The sequence below is a fragment of the Molothrus ater genome, chromosome 9 (assembly GCF_012460135.2).
Source record: "Molothrus ater isolate BHLD 08-10-18 breed brown headed cowbird chromosome 9, BPBGC_Mater_1.1, whole genome shotgun sequence".
Classification (NCBI taxonomy): domain Eukaryota; kingdom Metazoa; phylum Chordata; class Aves; order Passeriformes; family Icteridae; genus Molothrus; species Molothrus ater.
The window spans coordinates 25,434,082-25,449,537 of record NC_050486.2 but is presented as its reverse complement, the minus strand read 5'-3'; the positions used below and the strand labels follow the sequence as shown (position 1 = coordinate 25,449,537).

Below are 15,456 nucleotides of genomic sequence, written 5' to 3'. Positions count from 1 at the left end.
GCAAAGCAATTTGCAACAGACAGTACTTGACTACTAAACGTTTCCACTGCAGCACATCTACAGCCACTCACTCCTGCTTGAACTGAGGGAGTCTGGGCACAGCAAAACAACCAAAGCACCTTTCGAAAGAAGTGTTCACATTCCATTTTTCAAGCTACTTAGAGGAACTTTGTCCTCCCCTGATTTCCCACCATCCCATCACCCACACAGAAGAGTTTTTGAAGAAGTCCTTGAGGCAGGAAGGACACAAGTGAGCACCTAAGGCTGTCTGAAGGCATCTCAGTGCTAATGCCAGCCAAGTCAACTGCAGTAAAACACCCATGTACCATGGATATCACATGGACCTCTCCTTCTGTGTGCTCACTCGGATCACTCAGGTGCTTTCGAGTTTCAAGTAGGTACTTAGGATGTCCCTGGATGAACAGGAAGTTTTGAATGAAAATATGACACAATGGAATAATGAAAAATTATTGTAATTCTACAGTCCTTGTAAATTATGAGACTTTGGGTATTCAACAATGGTAGACAAACATTGGTGACAAAAATACTATTCCTTTTTATAAAAGTACTTCAAATAACTCTGTTTTAGAAGGATCACAATATCTAGTTAAGATTCAAGGCCTAATTCTGGTATTGGTTGGAGCCATTCACACCATGGGCTCTCAAAGACTCAATTTCAGCAATGCATGAGAGCAGCAACAAGCACAATCTGCTTTCAGCTCTGACCTGATGAAAGCACCCTTGACTCACACAGCATTGTCCAGAAGTGACACAAGTGTGTACTTTCTGAGGAGTTTAAATGCAATCGTGAAAAATGTTTTATGGATATTACAGGAGCTCCTGATGGAAGGAGAAGCTCAGTGTTCTGGTCTCAGAACACTGATGGATGAAGAGAATTTTACTCTGATGTTCCAGCATCCAGCTAAACCCTTCAGTTCTGGAAGACTGAATAGATGTAGTTGAAAATCACAGTAGCCAAGTATTTCTCATTACTTTTTGCAGCTGAAATGCTATGGAAAGTGGAGGAAATTACTTTGGCTGGGGCATGCAATGCTTGCCTGGAAGTCCTTAAGTATTTTGTTCAGCCCCAGTACACAGAAAATAAAAATGTCTGAACAAATTTATTGAGGGTTCAGTTCTCTGCTTGTCACACTTGACAACAAATCTTTGACTGGCTGGAGATTGGTGCTGCTGTGTAGGGAAGAGCAGCTCTCTCTTGCCCCACCACCCTGCCTAATCTCTCGCACTGGTGATCTGCTTATTGATCATTGCTGGGAGATCCAGCTTTACAGACATCATCTGCAGGGATGCAGCAGAAAGGGAGTCCACAGAGTAAAAGTGGAACCTGCAGCTATGGGGCCTTGGCAGCTGAAGAGCAACTGCCTCCCCTCAAAGCAGCTCCAGTGGCACAAAAATCTACATTCACCTGAAATAGTACAAGATCCAACAACAGTCTTGGTATATTAGACATGTGTTAATTGTGTTCTGTAGATAAATAAAATGACATTTAAATTGACTCTAAGAATGTAAGTGCACATTGAAGCTACTGAATTTCCTTATGCTAAAATAAGCAACAAAGATTGTGATGGTATTTTTGCTTTAAGAAAACCTATTCTTTTTTAAACTTATGCTTCTCATTAACACAAAATAATGGGTAACCACAGATCTAATTGCCAGGGTTAGTTTGTGCTTAATGACATATGAAGTCTGCTCCTTGAATTCCAGAGAAATGTGAACTTCTGGGTGTTTCCCTCTATTCCTTTCTTAAGTTTGTGTAGCATTCCTGCCTCCTAAAGATTTACTCTTTAAAAGGCTGTTATGTGCCTTTAATACTGGGGGCTCCCACTCTTCCTAGGCATTAGACTGGAAAGCCCATGTGTTACACAAACATCTGTTAAAATATTCATATTCCAAACATGTTTCAAGACATACCTTATAAATACCCAGATGATCTTAGATTCTGGAAGTTACCAGGGATTAGTTTAATATTTTCCAGCCAGACCCCAGAGTTTTAGATACTGAACTGAACACGATGTACCTGAGAGAGAAGAACAAATTAGAAAAGTGTAAATTTTAGGGGTGGTGTGACCCAGAATCCAAAACTTCAAATACTTTTCCCTGAATCATCTTATTCCATGAGACTTGAAACCTACACAAACACCATTTCCTCCTGAGGCAGGAAGAAATTGAAGTCTGGAAGGCTGAAAAATAACTTTCCCCAAATCCTTTCTCTCACATCTCTGCTGCTGTGTTAGACATTAGGAAAAGTACAGCAGTGTGTGAAGGCCTGGATGTGAGCAGCTGGCAGTGCCATGCTCCTGGGTGACCTGCCACTGCAGCGAGTCACTGAGTGTGGGTGCTGAGCAGGCAGCCTGAGATCTGGCAGCTGCAGAAGGAAACATGGACACAACCTCACTGAATTCTCTGCTGCAGCAGCACACCTGCATCCCCTCTGGAACAATAAGCCCTGGGTGGAGAATGGCTTTGTCTTACCTGGTCCTTCCTTTCCTCCTTCTTTGTGTGCTTTTCAAACAGCACAAGGAAACAGATGGTCTATCACTGGCATTTCATCTGACAATTTTGCCCAGATAAGTCTGAGCCAAAGAATTTTTTGTAGGTAATGATGAAGCTGGACATGGCTATCTATTGGCCAGTGTTCTTGATAGGACATAGCCACAGGATTTCCATCATTTTGTCTGTGGTGTAAATGACCAGACAGAACAATGACTTCCACAGGCCTTCTGTTCTCAGAGTTCTTTCTAACTCCATCTTTTGGGGTAAACTTTTTTTACCGTTCATGCTTGTTGCTTCTGTCTATTTCCCTTTCCCTGGATGTTACCATGTGGGATAAGCAATGCATACTGAGTACTGCTTAGACACAGCCCAGTGCTCTGCCAGTGAATTCCTTCTGTGGGTGTTTGAATTCCCTAAGACTAAGTTACAGATTTAATTTAGTCCCATTATATCACTGAAACAGAATTCTGCACTTTCATTTTTCTCTGTCCTGGGATATCTTATGCTTCCTTATGCTATTCCCAAAAGCAGCTGCACAGGACATCATGTTTTGTGATGGTTTTATTTTTGGCTGGCTCATAATTAACTGTTAGCTGGTGAGTTAAAGTATTATTCCACTTCCCTTGTCTAAGGCTACAGATTGACTGTGCAGTGCTTTACAACTCCTTTTTTATTATTATTTAAGATATTGCAATATTCTGCATAACTTAGAAAATTACTTTATTTGACTTTATTACATGCTACCACTGAGGACTCTTCAGGCTCCTCACACTACCTGCTGTTGCCAAGCTGATAAACATGAAACACTGCCTGTGGATAACGTGCAAGGAATATGATTTGCCTCGAGTGGAACAAGCTCTCCAGTTGTGACGTATTAGAGGGATCTTGATGCCAAGAGCCACCCATTAACATGCTAATCAGCACCAAGGGGAAGAGGCAAAACCACAAACCCAAAAACTCATCAAAGTTTGAAGGAAACCACAGTTTTATCCCAGTGGTGTTGTACCAGCTGTACCAGCAGTTCATGCTCAGGTGCAGTACGTTTATCCTCAGGGCAGAGGTGAGGACCTACAGGACAAGTCACCACTTGTGAAGTCACCACTTCACAATCTTTTTATCCAAAAGATTTATCCAGTCCTCATGACCTTTGCTTTCCCAGCTCCTGCCTTCCCATGGTAACAGAGAAAATAAAAAATACAAAATATTCACAAAATATCCTTAGAAGAAACATATTACTCAGAGCTGATCTGTACATTTAGCCATTAGAGCCAACAACTTCAGCACTTGCTTTCCCAACTGTAGCTCAAACTGCTCTTACTATTTTTTAAAAGCACATGTATTGCATGAATACATAATCTATTTCTTGAGTTACCTGTTAATTGTGGAGAGATTCTGAATTTGTTGTATTCATCATGAATAAATCCATATATTTCATTTGCAATTTCTGGCTTTTCATGCTGTAGGAAATACTCAGACACAATCTCACATGACATTAAAGTCACTGCACCATGTCTCTCAACATCATCAAAATAAGGAATCATCTCTGCCTAAAAGTGAAAAGAAAAATTTCCCAGGTGCATTATTTTCTCCTCTGGAGAAAGGATTTTGGGATCTTTTTTAAAAAAGACAAAATGAAAACCAACACTGGGCTGAAAGGACAAGAATTTCCTTTACCTTTTAAAAAACCAAACACACAAATACCGATTCTCCCATTACTTTGCCTCACTTCTTTGCAGCTAAAAGATCTCTTTAGGAAAACCAGTAACTGAAGGGTGCAGCCAGTCTATAAAGCTCAGATGAGGTGAAAAAATGAGTTTTGAAACTTTGCAAACAAGTTGCTCTGAGCCAATTTTCCCACAGCTGAATCTTTGCCTTGTTTGTTCTTGTTTCCCACAGGTAGTTATGGCATTGGCAATTTGAAATAACTTGCTGATATTCAGCATGTTGTTTTATTTCCTCTCCTATAATTGAGTTGTGCTGGTCTGACATTTTGATTCAGCACTATAAAAGAAGCAGATCCAATTTACTGAAATTTCTGTGGTTGATTCAAAAATACCGATTCAATTTCTCAGGACATTCATTAAGGGAAACATACTTAACCTCACATTTGTTTGCACAAACAAACAGCCATTCATCAGGAACAAGAGGAACATCTCACTCTCCCCAGAATAAGTCACAACTTTGGGTAGGCATGGATCTGACCTCAGACTTGGTTTCCACAAGGCTTTTCTGTTTTGGAGTACAATCCTATAAAGCCATTGCAGAGCCACTTCAGCACTCTCTTGACCCTGCATCAACACCTAAAAGGTTTCCACCTGCTCCAAGCTGTGTGAGAGAAGAGGGAGAACAGAGGCAGCAATAATGGCAAAGGAGCAGGTCAATGCAAGGTTTATTTGTGAAATCCAGATGATCATAGTAAACATGAGAACTGACAACACAAAATGTTCATAAACCAGCTGCTCACTTTCCTTTATTTCTGGAGACAAAGTGTGGCTCTTCCTTCTGCCCACCCTTTTGGAACAGATCCAGATTTTGCCTGGATGAGGGCTCAGGAGGTACAAGATGCTGCCCCATCAAGTCCATGCTCCTCTGCAGAAGTTCATCCACAGCCAACTAAAGCCTGAACAATCCATTTTCCCTCAAAACTTTTAGGTCACACTGTGTGACCCAGCTGACAAAAAGTTCAGCACTGCTGATGCAGGAAAGAAAATAATCATGGTCCTTAATACCCTTTTGCCACCAGCTTCTTTTTAAACTGGGGGAAAGGGAAGCTGTGGTTTCATAAGATACACTTCATCTTTAGTATCCTGAAACATCAGATGCAAAAAAGGTGCTTATGTGCATCTCTTTGAACTTACACTGTTCCCACTAATCAATTTCACCACTCTGTTTTGCTGCTGCCATCAAAATGTACTCTCAGTATATAAAGCAAGGCTCTTCAACAGTTTTTTTCTAAAGGATGTGGGTTGGAAAATGCATAGGAATAATGGATGGGACTAAAAAGGTGTTTTCAAGTGGCTGGTTTATAATACATGTGAAATCTAAATTTCAGTATATTGGCCACAGACTTAGAGATTTCAGAAATGCCTGGGTAGGTTCTTCCCATACAAAGGTATCTTATACACACTCTACACACATCTCAGGAACTACAGAATGACAGGAAAGGGATGCTAAGTGCAATAATCCTGCTGAGCACTAGAAACCAGCACCTGTTCCACAGACCCAGAAATAAACGGTGTAGGGAACTTGCAGAGATGGTTCTTCAGATGAGGTTTTCAACTTTTTCAATTTCTCTCTGCAGCAGAAATCTCTTTTTTTTGAACCAGACATCCTTCACCTGGCTCAGATTCTTCAAAAGCCAGTCCATTGTAGAATCCTCTCATCCTCTGCTTTTAATCAGTATTAGTGGATCTCTACCCCACTATTTAGTAGCTATTAAAATATGTACTTTTTCTGAAATTCCTGCAGTCCCAAACAAATGACTATGAAAATAACAAGATCACTTCAAAATCTATTGGACAATTTTTTAAATTCCTTACTTCACCTTAAAAGACAGGATTCCTGTGAGCTTCAGGCTAACAGAACAGAACTCCAAAACTTCTCATTTTTATTCCTAGGAAGTAGCTGAATCTTTATGCTTTTCCTGCCTCAATTATTCCAAAATTTGAAGGATTTAACAGTTGTGAGGATCTCTAGCATTTGTCATGTTAGGAAAATCATTAAAACAGGCATTATTTTCATTCAGTAAAACTGACTTTTCTTTGGTCTTTCTTCCCTAATTTAAAAATTGCAAAGGATAAAGTCTTCAGAAATTATTTTTAAAGTGAATAATTAATTAAAAGTGATTATTATGAAAATCATTACATACTTGACTGATTGTGTGGCAGTATTGATTAGGTATTTTCTACTTAGACCCAAAGTCAGATTAAGGCAGTTACTAATATTGCATTATCAGAGAATGGTAGGGATGACAAAAGTAGATCACTTTGCAGTGAGCTGCCACTTCTGCCAGGGTGACTCCAAAGGAAGAAGGAGCCAGGCCCAGAACTGCCAGTGGGGATCAGCCAGCCTGGTTGGGACCAGGAAATCCATCAGGGGCTGCTGCTCATGCTGCTTTGCTGGTATCTGTGTGTGCACACACACAAACACACTTTCTACATCCCACAGTCTGAGAGGCTTATTTCACCCAACTTTGATTTTGTCCCTATGATTAGAAAAACTCCTCAACTTTAAAAAACAATAAAAAATGCTCACAGCAACTCCTGTGAGATTTAGTAGCTTCTGTATGGCTGATGGCACAACAGCCCTGAATTTGCTTTATGTGGTAATTTAAGCAATTTAAGCTTAAAATGTTCCCAGGGCAAAAATTAGGGCTATGTCTAACAAGTACATTAGGGCTTATTATGCCTATTAAGCACAGGGAGTCGCCCTTGTTGTGACTGCACATTACATTTGAAAGCTGTTCTGGGCAGTGTGCTGATTCCCTAATCAAACTTGTGTGGGAGGTACTTTTTGGTGACATTTAGAAACCCTCAATTACAAAGCAACTAGCTAAAAGGGCAAAGGAATGGGTTTTCCTAAGCACAGTGACAGAAAACAAAAACAGACATTGGGCATAACCAAAGAACTGGAACCATTCTTTTTGCATTCTGTTTTTTACTTTTAATTCTGTTACTTTGGTGCCTTAAGAGACTCAAAATGAATAAATAGTCCAGTATCTGAGGGGAAAAATAACCTCGTTACTTGAGGAATCAAAGATTTTCAAATTACCCAAGAGACAGAAATCAAAGATATTTTGATCTTGCAACATTCAAAATATCCATCTTGTTACTTTTAAGCATCTTTAGAATTTAAAAATTAAAGAAGTGCTGACTCAAATTTGTATGAAGTTAAAATAACTTAAATTTTTTTTTCATTTTCCATAAATCTTTTATTGGTGGTTCAAAATGAAGCATATGCTTCCAGAACTTTTATCTCATGGCTGGCACCCTCCAAGGAAACCAGACTGCAAAACTCTTTGACAGTCCCAATCAAGAAAGTTATGAGGCTGGAAGATCAGGTTTATGTCCTGTTGTTTTAAAAACATTTTCTTTATGCATCCAATGTGGTTTCAATTTTCTGCCAGTCCATAGTGGCAAACAGCAGTTTAATGAGATATTATATACAGACAGCTATTGGAAGAACACACAGCACATTCTCTACTTCAATGGGAGGCACTGTGTATTATTTCACACAAGAGCAGATGAGATCAGAAGCACTTTGGGGTTTTGATGCACAGTACCAGACAGCTACAGAGTTTCAATTTCAAGCACTATCACACAAAAAGATGTTACTCCCAAACAGTAGACAAGGATTCTGTCTTAACAAGTTGAAGTATAACAACAGACAAAATTGACATGGTAGGTAAGTATTTTAGGCCTGATCTGCAAATGGAAGTTATAATGTCTACTGCCTTCATATCAACAGCATGGTTAAACAGTTTTGAAATTCTTTTGATCACTCACCTTAAAAAACCCTCACAAGATGAAAAGAAATCATTATCACTAATGTTCATGATTTCAAGACTGAAAGCTTGAAAGAACTGACAACTCAAATATGACAGTTAAGATTGTGTTGGCTGTTCCTAAGACTTCTGGAGAAATAAAATGTGCAATTAGAGCTCTTTGATTACCTGAAGGAAGCTCAACACTTCACAAATTAGTGCTCCAAACTGAATTACTACTGGAAAATTTTAGCTTGCTTCCCAATAAATATTCCAACATGTTTTGATGAAGAATCTGCAAAACAACTGTTGATGTTTATTTCAATTCATTTCAGTGTATACCAATGCCAGTGAAAACAGCTTAAATCTTAACTCCCCTACAAAAATTTATTCTTTATTAACTTCACCTTTTGTTAGAAAATTCTTCAAAATAATTTCAAGATTCACAAGAATCTTCTGAGGAAACAAAAGTGAGGGGAAATGATTAATTAAGAAAAATACAACACAAATGCCAGATTTTATTGAGGTACTACATTCACATTGGTTTGTGCACTGAACAGTCACATTTGGCTAAAGACAACCATGTTCATGACATGACGACACCACACTGAGATGGCACATGGGGAAAGCTTAAAATAAAGCTTGGTCAACATGGTGTGCCAAACTCTGCTCTTCTTGACAACTGCATTATCTCACTGGAATTGCACGGGGTAGAGACAACTTGCATGAAAATGACTGAACAGCAGTAGCTGACATGTGCAAATCAAAACACACAACTTCTCAGAATAGTAACCATACACAGACACAGCCTGGCACAGCTTCAGATTGGCCCTGGCTATAGACAGGGGTTGTAAGAGCCAGGAACCACCTCTGGAAGAGTGAGTCAGGTTCTTGTGGCTTACAGTCACACTCCATCCTTGTGCCTTAGGAAGTGTCTTGAAGTCACTTGGCTCTGGCAACAGCTTGTTTTGGTGGGGGCTTTGTCATGGATGAAGCTCTGTATCTGCAAAATACCAGTAACAGTAACGAGGTAGACTGAAGAAGGGATTGAATTTTCCCCTACAAAAGAATCCAGAACAAACCACGCAGCTCAATCCATTTCACTGGCACAGATACTTCTTTCCAAGTATCTCATTATATTCCTAACCTTTATTAGGTGAAGAATAGCACCCCTAAAGTGCATTACTAGAGCTATGAAACACTAAGTGCCTCCTCTGGGGGTGTTTGTGGATGGGCAGCTCCGCTGCTCCTCTGCTGGGCAAGTGAGAACTTCCCCTTGCATGTGATAAAGGCCCACACACAATGGTGCTGAAACAAAACAAAAAAGGTTTTATACATAAAGACAGTCATTCACCTAGCATTTCTATACAGTGCCTCTTGGAAAATGCACCACTAAAATCTACATCAAACCATGCAGTTAATTTCTTTTTAATGATAGACATACTTACAATGTGTGCCTTTAACCCTGAAAGACACCAGAATATATTCCAAACTACATTTGAGGAATTTCTATACAAAATAAATTGCTCTATTGCTCTACTGCTCATTTAAGCAGGATTGATTCTGAGGTAAAACACAACAGCTGTTGGTACAGATGGATTAAGAAGCAAATGTTTGTCTGGATATGCAAAAAAATGGACATGCACTGAAGTCTGGCTGGACAATTTCAGCTAACTCAGCTCCTGACAGAAGTTCTGAAGCATGAAATCTTGGGCTTGAGGCAGATGGCAACTAGCAGCAGGAGCATCCTAACCACCAAAGAACATCAGTACTGATTCACTGAGAGGAATGATGCTCATCTGAGTTATCAGTGATACTTCTTCTAGATTCAAATTCTAGATTGTTTTCTGCTGAAGACTCTGAGGATAGTTACACATTCCTGATGAACTTAAATGAAAAGCTGAGACATACATGTAAAGTGAGATTTGTACACTTCCCCAGCACTGCAATCTGGCTGACAGCAGTGTGCTCTGGCAGCTGAGGAGGCAAACCCCATCTGGGGTGTGTCAGACACCAATAAATGGCCAGCTGCTCAGAAGAGGGGGTTATCCTGCTGCATTGAGCCTTGCTGCAGTCTCACTGTGAATGAAGAGTGTGGTTCTGGGCTTGCACAATTTAAGAAGGATGTTAAGGTACTCAAAAGCATCCAAAAGAGACCAACAAAGCTGCAGAAAGGGCTGGAAGGACAGGTGGAAGGAGTGCCCCATGAGCAGTGCCTAAGGACTTTGGGCTTGTGTACTGCAGGGACAAGGAGGCTGAGGGGTGACCTCACTGCCCTGTCCAGCTCCCTGAGGAGGGGAATGTGGAGAGAATGGCCCTGGCACAGGTTGCCCAGAGAAGCTGTGGATGCCCCATTCCTGGAAGTGTTCAAGGCCAGGTGAGATGGAGCTCTGAGCAACCTGGTCTACTGGAAGGTGTCCCTGCCCATGAGAGCAGGATTGGAACTAGATGATCCTGAAGGTCCCTTCCAGCCCAAACCATGCTGTGATTCTCTGATCTCTTCTCCCTGGTATCCAGTGAAAGGATGCATGGAAATGGTTCAAAGCTGCACCAGGGGAGGTTTACACTGGATATTAGGAAGCATTTCTTTACTATTTAGTCAGCTTCTTCAATTATACTTGAGGACTTGGTTTCTCCTTTTTAACTACAGTACCTTGATTTTTATTCTATTTCACTTTTTTTAAATTTAGGAACATTTCTTGAGGGCACAGAAATAATTCTGAAAGGTAGTTTTAGCCCCAGAGTCTTGCAACTCTTCTCAGGGTGGTGTCATTCAAAAATTTTATTCATGTGCTCTTTAGTTCTTCAGCCAAGCTCTTACTACTTATCTGGGATAATGTGCCAGACACTTCCCAAGACATCCTTCTTCCCTCCAAAAATGTGCTTGAGAATGAGTCACTGAAAATTTCCCTTTTCATAACAATCTGTAATCACAGCCACTTGTTCCCACTTACCTGATAGGCAAAATTACCTTGACAAAGAGAGAAATTAGACTGATTTGTCATGATCTGTCTTCACTAAATCTGTGTCAGATTTTTCTTGTGCATAGGTCAACTACTTAATAATTTAATGTATTATCACTCTAAGTTAGAAGCAATGCCTTCATCTGCCTAGCTCCTCTCCTTTCCCTTTGAAAAGCTAAGAGCTGTGTTTGCCCTTTTGCTGGAAAAGAGCAAGCAAACAAACCTGAATTGTATGCTGAACTGCACCAACCACAAGGGGTCCTGTTCCTAATTAAAACTCAGTGAATTTGGCAGAAGAAATATGCCTGCTAAAGGAAATCTAATTGGCACCTGTAGCTTTCTCCCAGCAGTAGAAATTTGTAACAACTGATGGACTCTCTGGATTAATGCTGCACTGTGAAGTGGCTCTCCATGACAGGTGTGGGTATGAAATCTGCAGCAAGCACATGTGGAAAGCAGGAGACAAAAAACAACGAGAGACCTGGAATTTCTATCAACACTTAGCCATATTATGTGTTGAAGTTCAGAAAAGATCCTTGCCTCCTTTTCCATTCTGAATCAGGAAGGAAAAAGGCTCACAGGCTAAGGACATAGTTTTCCTGGACTTAGCTCCAAATGAGATCTCAAGTATTTTCAGTCTTCACTACAATTCCAGCCTCATTTTGGCAAAAAAAAAAAAAAAATAAAAAAAGTTGTGTAATTAATACACAAAAAAAGCTTCCAGATCTTTTGGTCTTTATATAATGCATGCATATATATCTATAATGGTCTTTATATAATGCATATATAATCAAACCCTACCCAAGTCCTTTGCAGCTCTCTCTCAATTCTCTCCCTGTAAGCAACAGTGGGTTAGCAGGCACCCTGTAAACATCAGCCTCTCTACCATGACAGAAAAGAAGGCAAAGAGAAGCATGAGGAAATGAGAGGCTCATGGCCTTCAAAAAGCAATGCCACATTCACAGAGCTCAGCTCATCTCAGTACTTGGTGCTTGCCTGGGATATTTTTGGATTTTCTCACTACAGACGGCTTTCTGACTGCAGGATCCATTTTAGTCTTTCCATGGCATTTTTCTCCCACAAGCCATTTCATTTGCAACAGCAGAAAAAAAAAATGTGTGGAGGTGGTTAGGAGTTTTGAAATTAGTTTTGTTACACTTCAGTCTTTTTATAAGGAACAGGAGCCAAAATCAACTTGTTATGCTGATAAAGAGTTCTGAGAAAGATGCATTTGCACTTGGGATGCACAGCGTGGCTTTTTTTAAGGGTACAAGTGAAACAGGGAAGTCTTGACTCATTTACTTTCCTGCTCATCTGAAAACAGCTGCTGAGCAAATAGGACCACTTATTTTTCTTGTGCTAGACATTGGTGATCTGCAGCTATTCTCACATTCTGTGGCTGTTAAGCCATGAGCTTTCACCCCCTGCAGAAAGTAAAATGCATGTTTCATGCCATTTGAAGTCCTTTGCATTATTCATAAAGTCCTCTTAAGTCTGAAGTACAGCTCATCTGTACTGGGGTACATTTTAAACACTGTTCTCCATGGTCTGTGCCATAGGCAGTTTGACCTTTACACATTATTTCAGCATAAAAATCAACTTTCTTGCAAGATAACCCTCTCCAGTTCTGTAGCAAAATTTACCTGGCACTGATTCCTGCATCCCCAGGAAAACTGCCCAACAGAACTTCACTGCTTTCACCCTTCATCACACAGGAGCCTCTCTGGCAATTCATCACTAAAGAAATTCTTTTGAATAAGTTACAGTGTCTGCCTCCACAGTAAGCTCTGGTGCACCCAGGCCAGCTCAGGGAAAGGACAATAACAGCATAAGGGAATATAATCTTGTCTGGCACATAACCATGATGGAGTATTCAGTGCCAGTAAATCTGGAAGAGATTTGTCTGGGGAAGGACTCTGTCCAAGTCTCTGCAGATACATCCCTGTGCAAGGACAGCATCAGGGCAGTGTGTAAATGAATCAGCCAGAGACAGTTTGCTAGTGCTTTTCAAAAAGTTAAAAACCCACATAAAGAATAATTTTATAAAATCCATGTAAAACAGAGTAGAGAGTATACAAATACAACAGAATAAGATAAAAAGAAACATTCTCATGGTACCTCTTTTCTTCATAACATTGGTAGAATCCATTCAGTGCCTCTGTCTTTAACATATCGAACTCCCTCTGGCCTCACTGTCTGTAAAACAAAGGCATTTTTAGAAGAATTAAGAGCATTATTCTTCCATCAGTTGCAAGTAGTAATACATAAATATGCCCACTGCATTAGAAAAACCACAGTTCCTGGAATCTTCTACATTTTTTAGATGAGACAGATTAAATCCATTCCACTTTGCATTCCTGGGCCTCAGGGAGGCTGCAATTATTAACTTGTGTTAAAAAGGAATAAACATCAAAGAGAAGAGCAGTTTAAGGAAGCAGCACCGTGGTATAAGCTGGGCTTGTAGCAGGAAATCAGAAAGTCTCCTGAAAGAAATTGCATTAAAATTTCCCATATTCAAGAAAACGGATGAGAAATCTCAAACTTTCATCCCTCTCCAAACATAATCAGTCACTGCTGCTTTCAGTCACCTTCATCCAGTGACCCCAAAGCTCTGAGTGTGTGTAGGGAGGCTCACAATATTTCTTTGCAAGTGTTACCCAAGTTTTATAGAAAGATTATTGTGATGACAGGAGCAGATAAAACTATTTTTAGTTAAGCATTTTACCAATCTCCCACCAAATCTTTAGTTCTGGCATCTCCCATCTTCTGAGTGTTTGGTTTTGAAGCTTAGTAGCATTTGAATATTGTTTTTCAGAGCACAGCTTCATAGGTTAATGTAAGAAATAGTTAAAATTCCACCAGCTAACTGGTACAGACACTTGCTTGGAGCAGAAGGGCAGGAATCTTTTGATTCAGTGCAGATAACTCGAGTTTGCCCATCTGAGCAGAGTAACTAAAGCAAAGGCAGCCCACAGTGGATCACAGCAGGAAGGGAGGAGAGAGATACTCTGCCAGTTTTCACTGATCCCTGCTGGCAGCTGAGAAAACAAAGCTCTAGAAGAAAAGACTTTCCTAAATGCACTCAACTTTATTTCCTTTCTTACCTGATATTTGTTCTTCCATTCCCTTCCCACTATTCTCATTCTGTTTCCAGTCCTTATTTTCTGCTACTATCCTTCCCACGATAGTGCCCACATCCATGAATAACAAGTCAAATTTGGAGACTCTCCTCCCATTTCTCTGCCCTAAATCTCAACCCTGTACATGATTCCCCCTCTGCCAGGCTCCCTGTCCATCTCTCTCCCCAAGCACCAGGCTTCTGCTCCACTTGCTGGCCCCCAGGACCTTCTCCATCCCCTCCAGCATCGCTGCCTCCCTGCCCTGCTGCTCCCAGCTCCATCAGTCCCATCCCTCTTCCAAAAGCTCCCAGGAGCATTCAGCTCCTTGAAGTTTTCTCCTTTATCTGCCAGCTCCAAAGCCTCTCCCTGCTTTATCCTGTCATCTAATTCTCCTTGTGGAGCTCATCAATCTTCCTCCCAGGCCTCCCTGGATTTCCCATTACCCTTTAGTTCAACACTGTCTTTGACCTCATTTTCCATTTTCCCAAGTGTGGGCCAACACAAAGAGACAGAAAAGATAAACTTAACTGGGCAGGGTACTTTTCTCCAGCCACTGTGTGGGGAAGGGATTGAAAAACAGATTCCCTATATCCAAAAAGGGATGAAAAGTTGAGAATGCTAAAATTTTAATTTTATAAGAACCTGAAGCAAAGCAGATTGAGAAAGGGGAATTATTTGTTATTGAGGTGTTTTGAAAGCTGAATTTTATTTTCTTTTGTTTGAATTGAAAAAAATGCAATTTGGTTTCAAAAATACAAAAACGGGATTTGGTAGTTTAGCATTTTTAAAATCTGCACAACAGTATTTAAGCTAAGATCTTAGTTGAAAACAACTGAGTTATTTCAGCTGGGAAAAAAAAACAAACCCAAAAAGAAGAAAAAAGAATTCTTAGCAGTTACAGAGGAAGGCACTTTATTTTTGAAGCCTACAGCAGCTAGGGGTATATTTGTAGTAAAAAACATCCTTCCTAATGAGCTGCAAAAATCTTGCTGCTACAAGAAAGTCTGGGAAATTTAAAAGCTAAGGAGTCCAATAAAGACATTTCAAAATCCAATCTGTTCTAGTGATGTACCCTTCCATTAAACTTGAATTCCCAGCTTTAAAATGGAAATTTTCTTCATTTCATAAAAAGAAGGCAAAAAAAAAAAAAGTGTTTTTTTTTCCAACAGTTGAGCCCATTGGCTGATTTTTCCCGATACAGAAATCTGAGGTACATGATAAAAGTAGCCTAACTGGGGAAATTTAGAGCCAGCTACAAGAACACCAAACAGTTGAAATTACTCCTAAACCTAGAAGGCAAAATTATGGGTGTACACTCCAAAAGCCAAGCAGAGCATCTGAATTCAGACAGCAGCTATCTGCTTGCACAACCAATAGT

At 40.2% G+C, this 15,456-nt stretch overlaps 1 protein-coding gene across 2 annotated transcripts in view; it reads right to left on the bottom strand.

Moving 5' to 3' along the window:
- Positions 1-15,456, bottom strand: part of SHISAL2A (shisa like 2A) — a 48,103-nt gene that overhangs the window by 20,437 nt on the left and 12,210 nt on the right. The window contains exons 3-4 of one of the 2 annotated variants that reach the window (XR_004980669.2): positions 13,078-13,155; positions 1,933-2,038 (exon numbers count right to left, since the gene is read on the bottom strand). Coding sequence is in view for 1 of the 2 variants with exons in the window: in XM_036388154.2 (XP_036244047.1) it covers positions 13,124-13,155 (32 nt within the window). In the remaining variant the exon portion in view is untranslated. Of the gene's footprint in view, positions 1-1,932; positions 2,039-8,484; positions 9,000-13,077; positions 13,156-15,456 lie in introns of those variants that run through there. The other variant, XM_036388154.2, reaches the window with a different exon arrangement.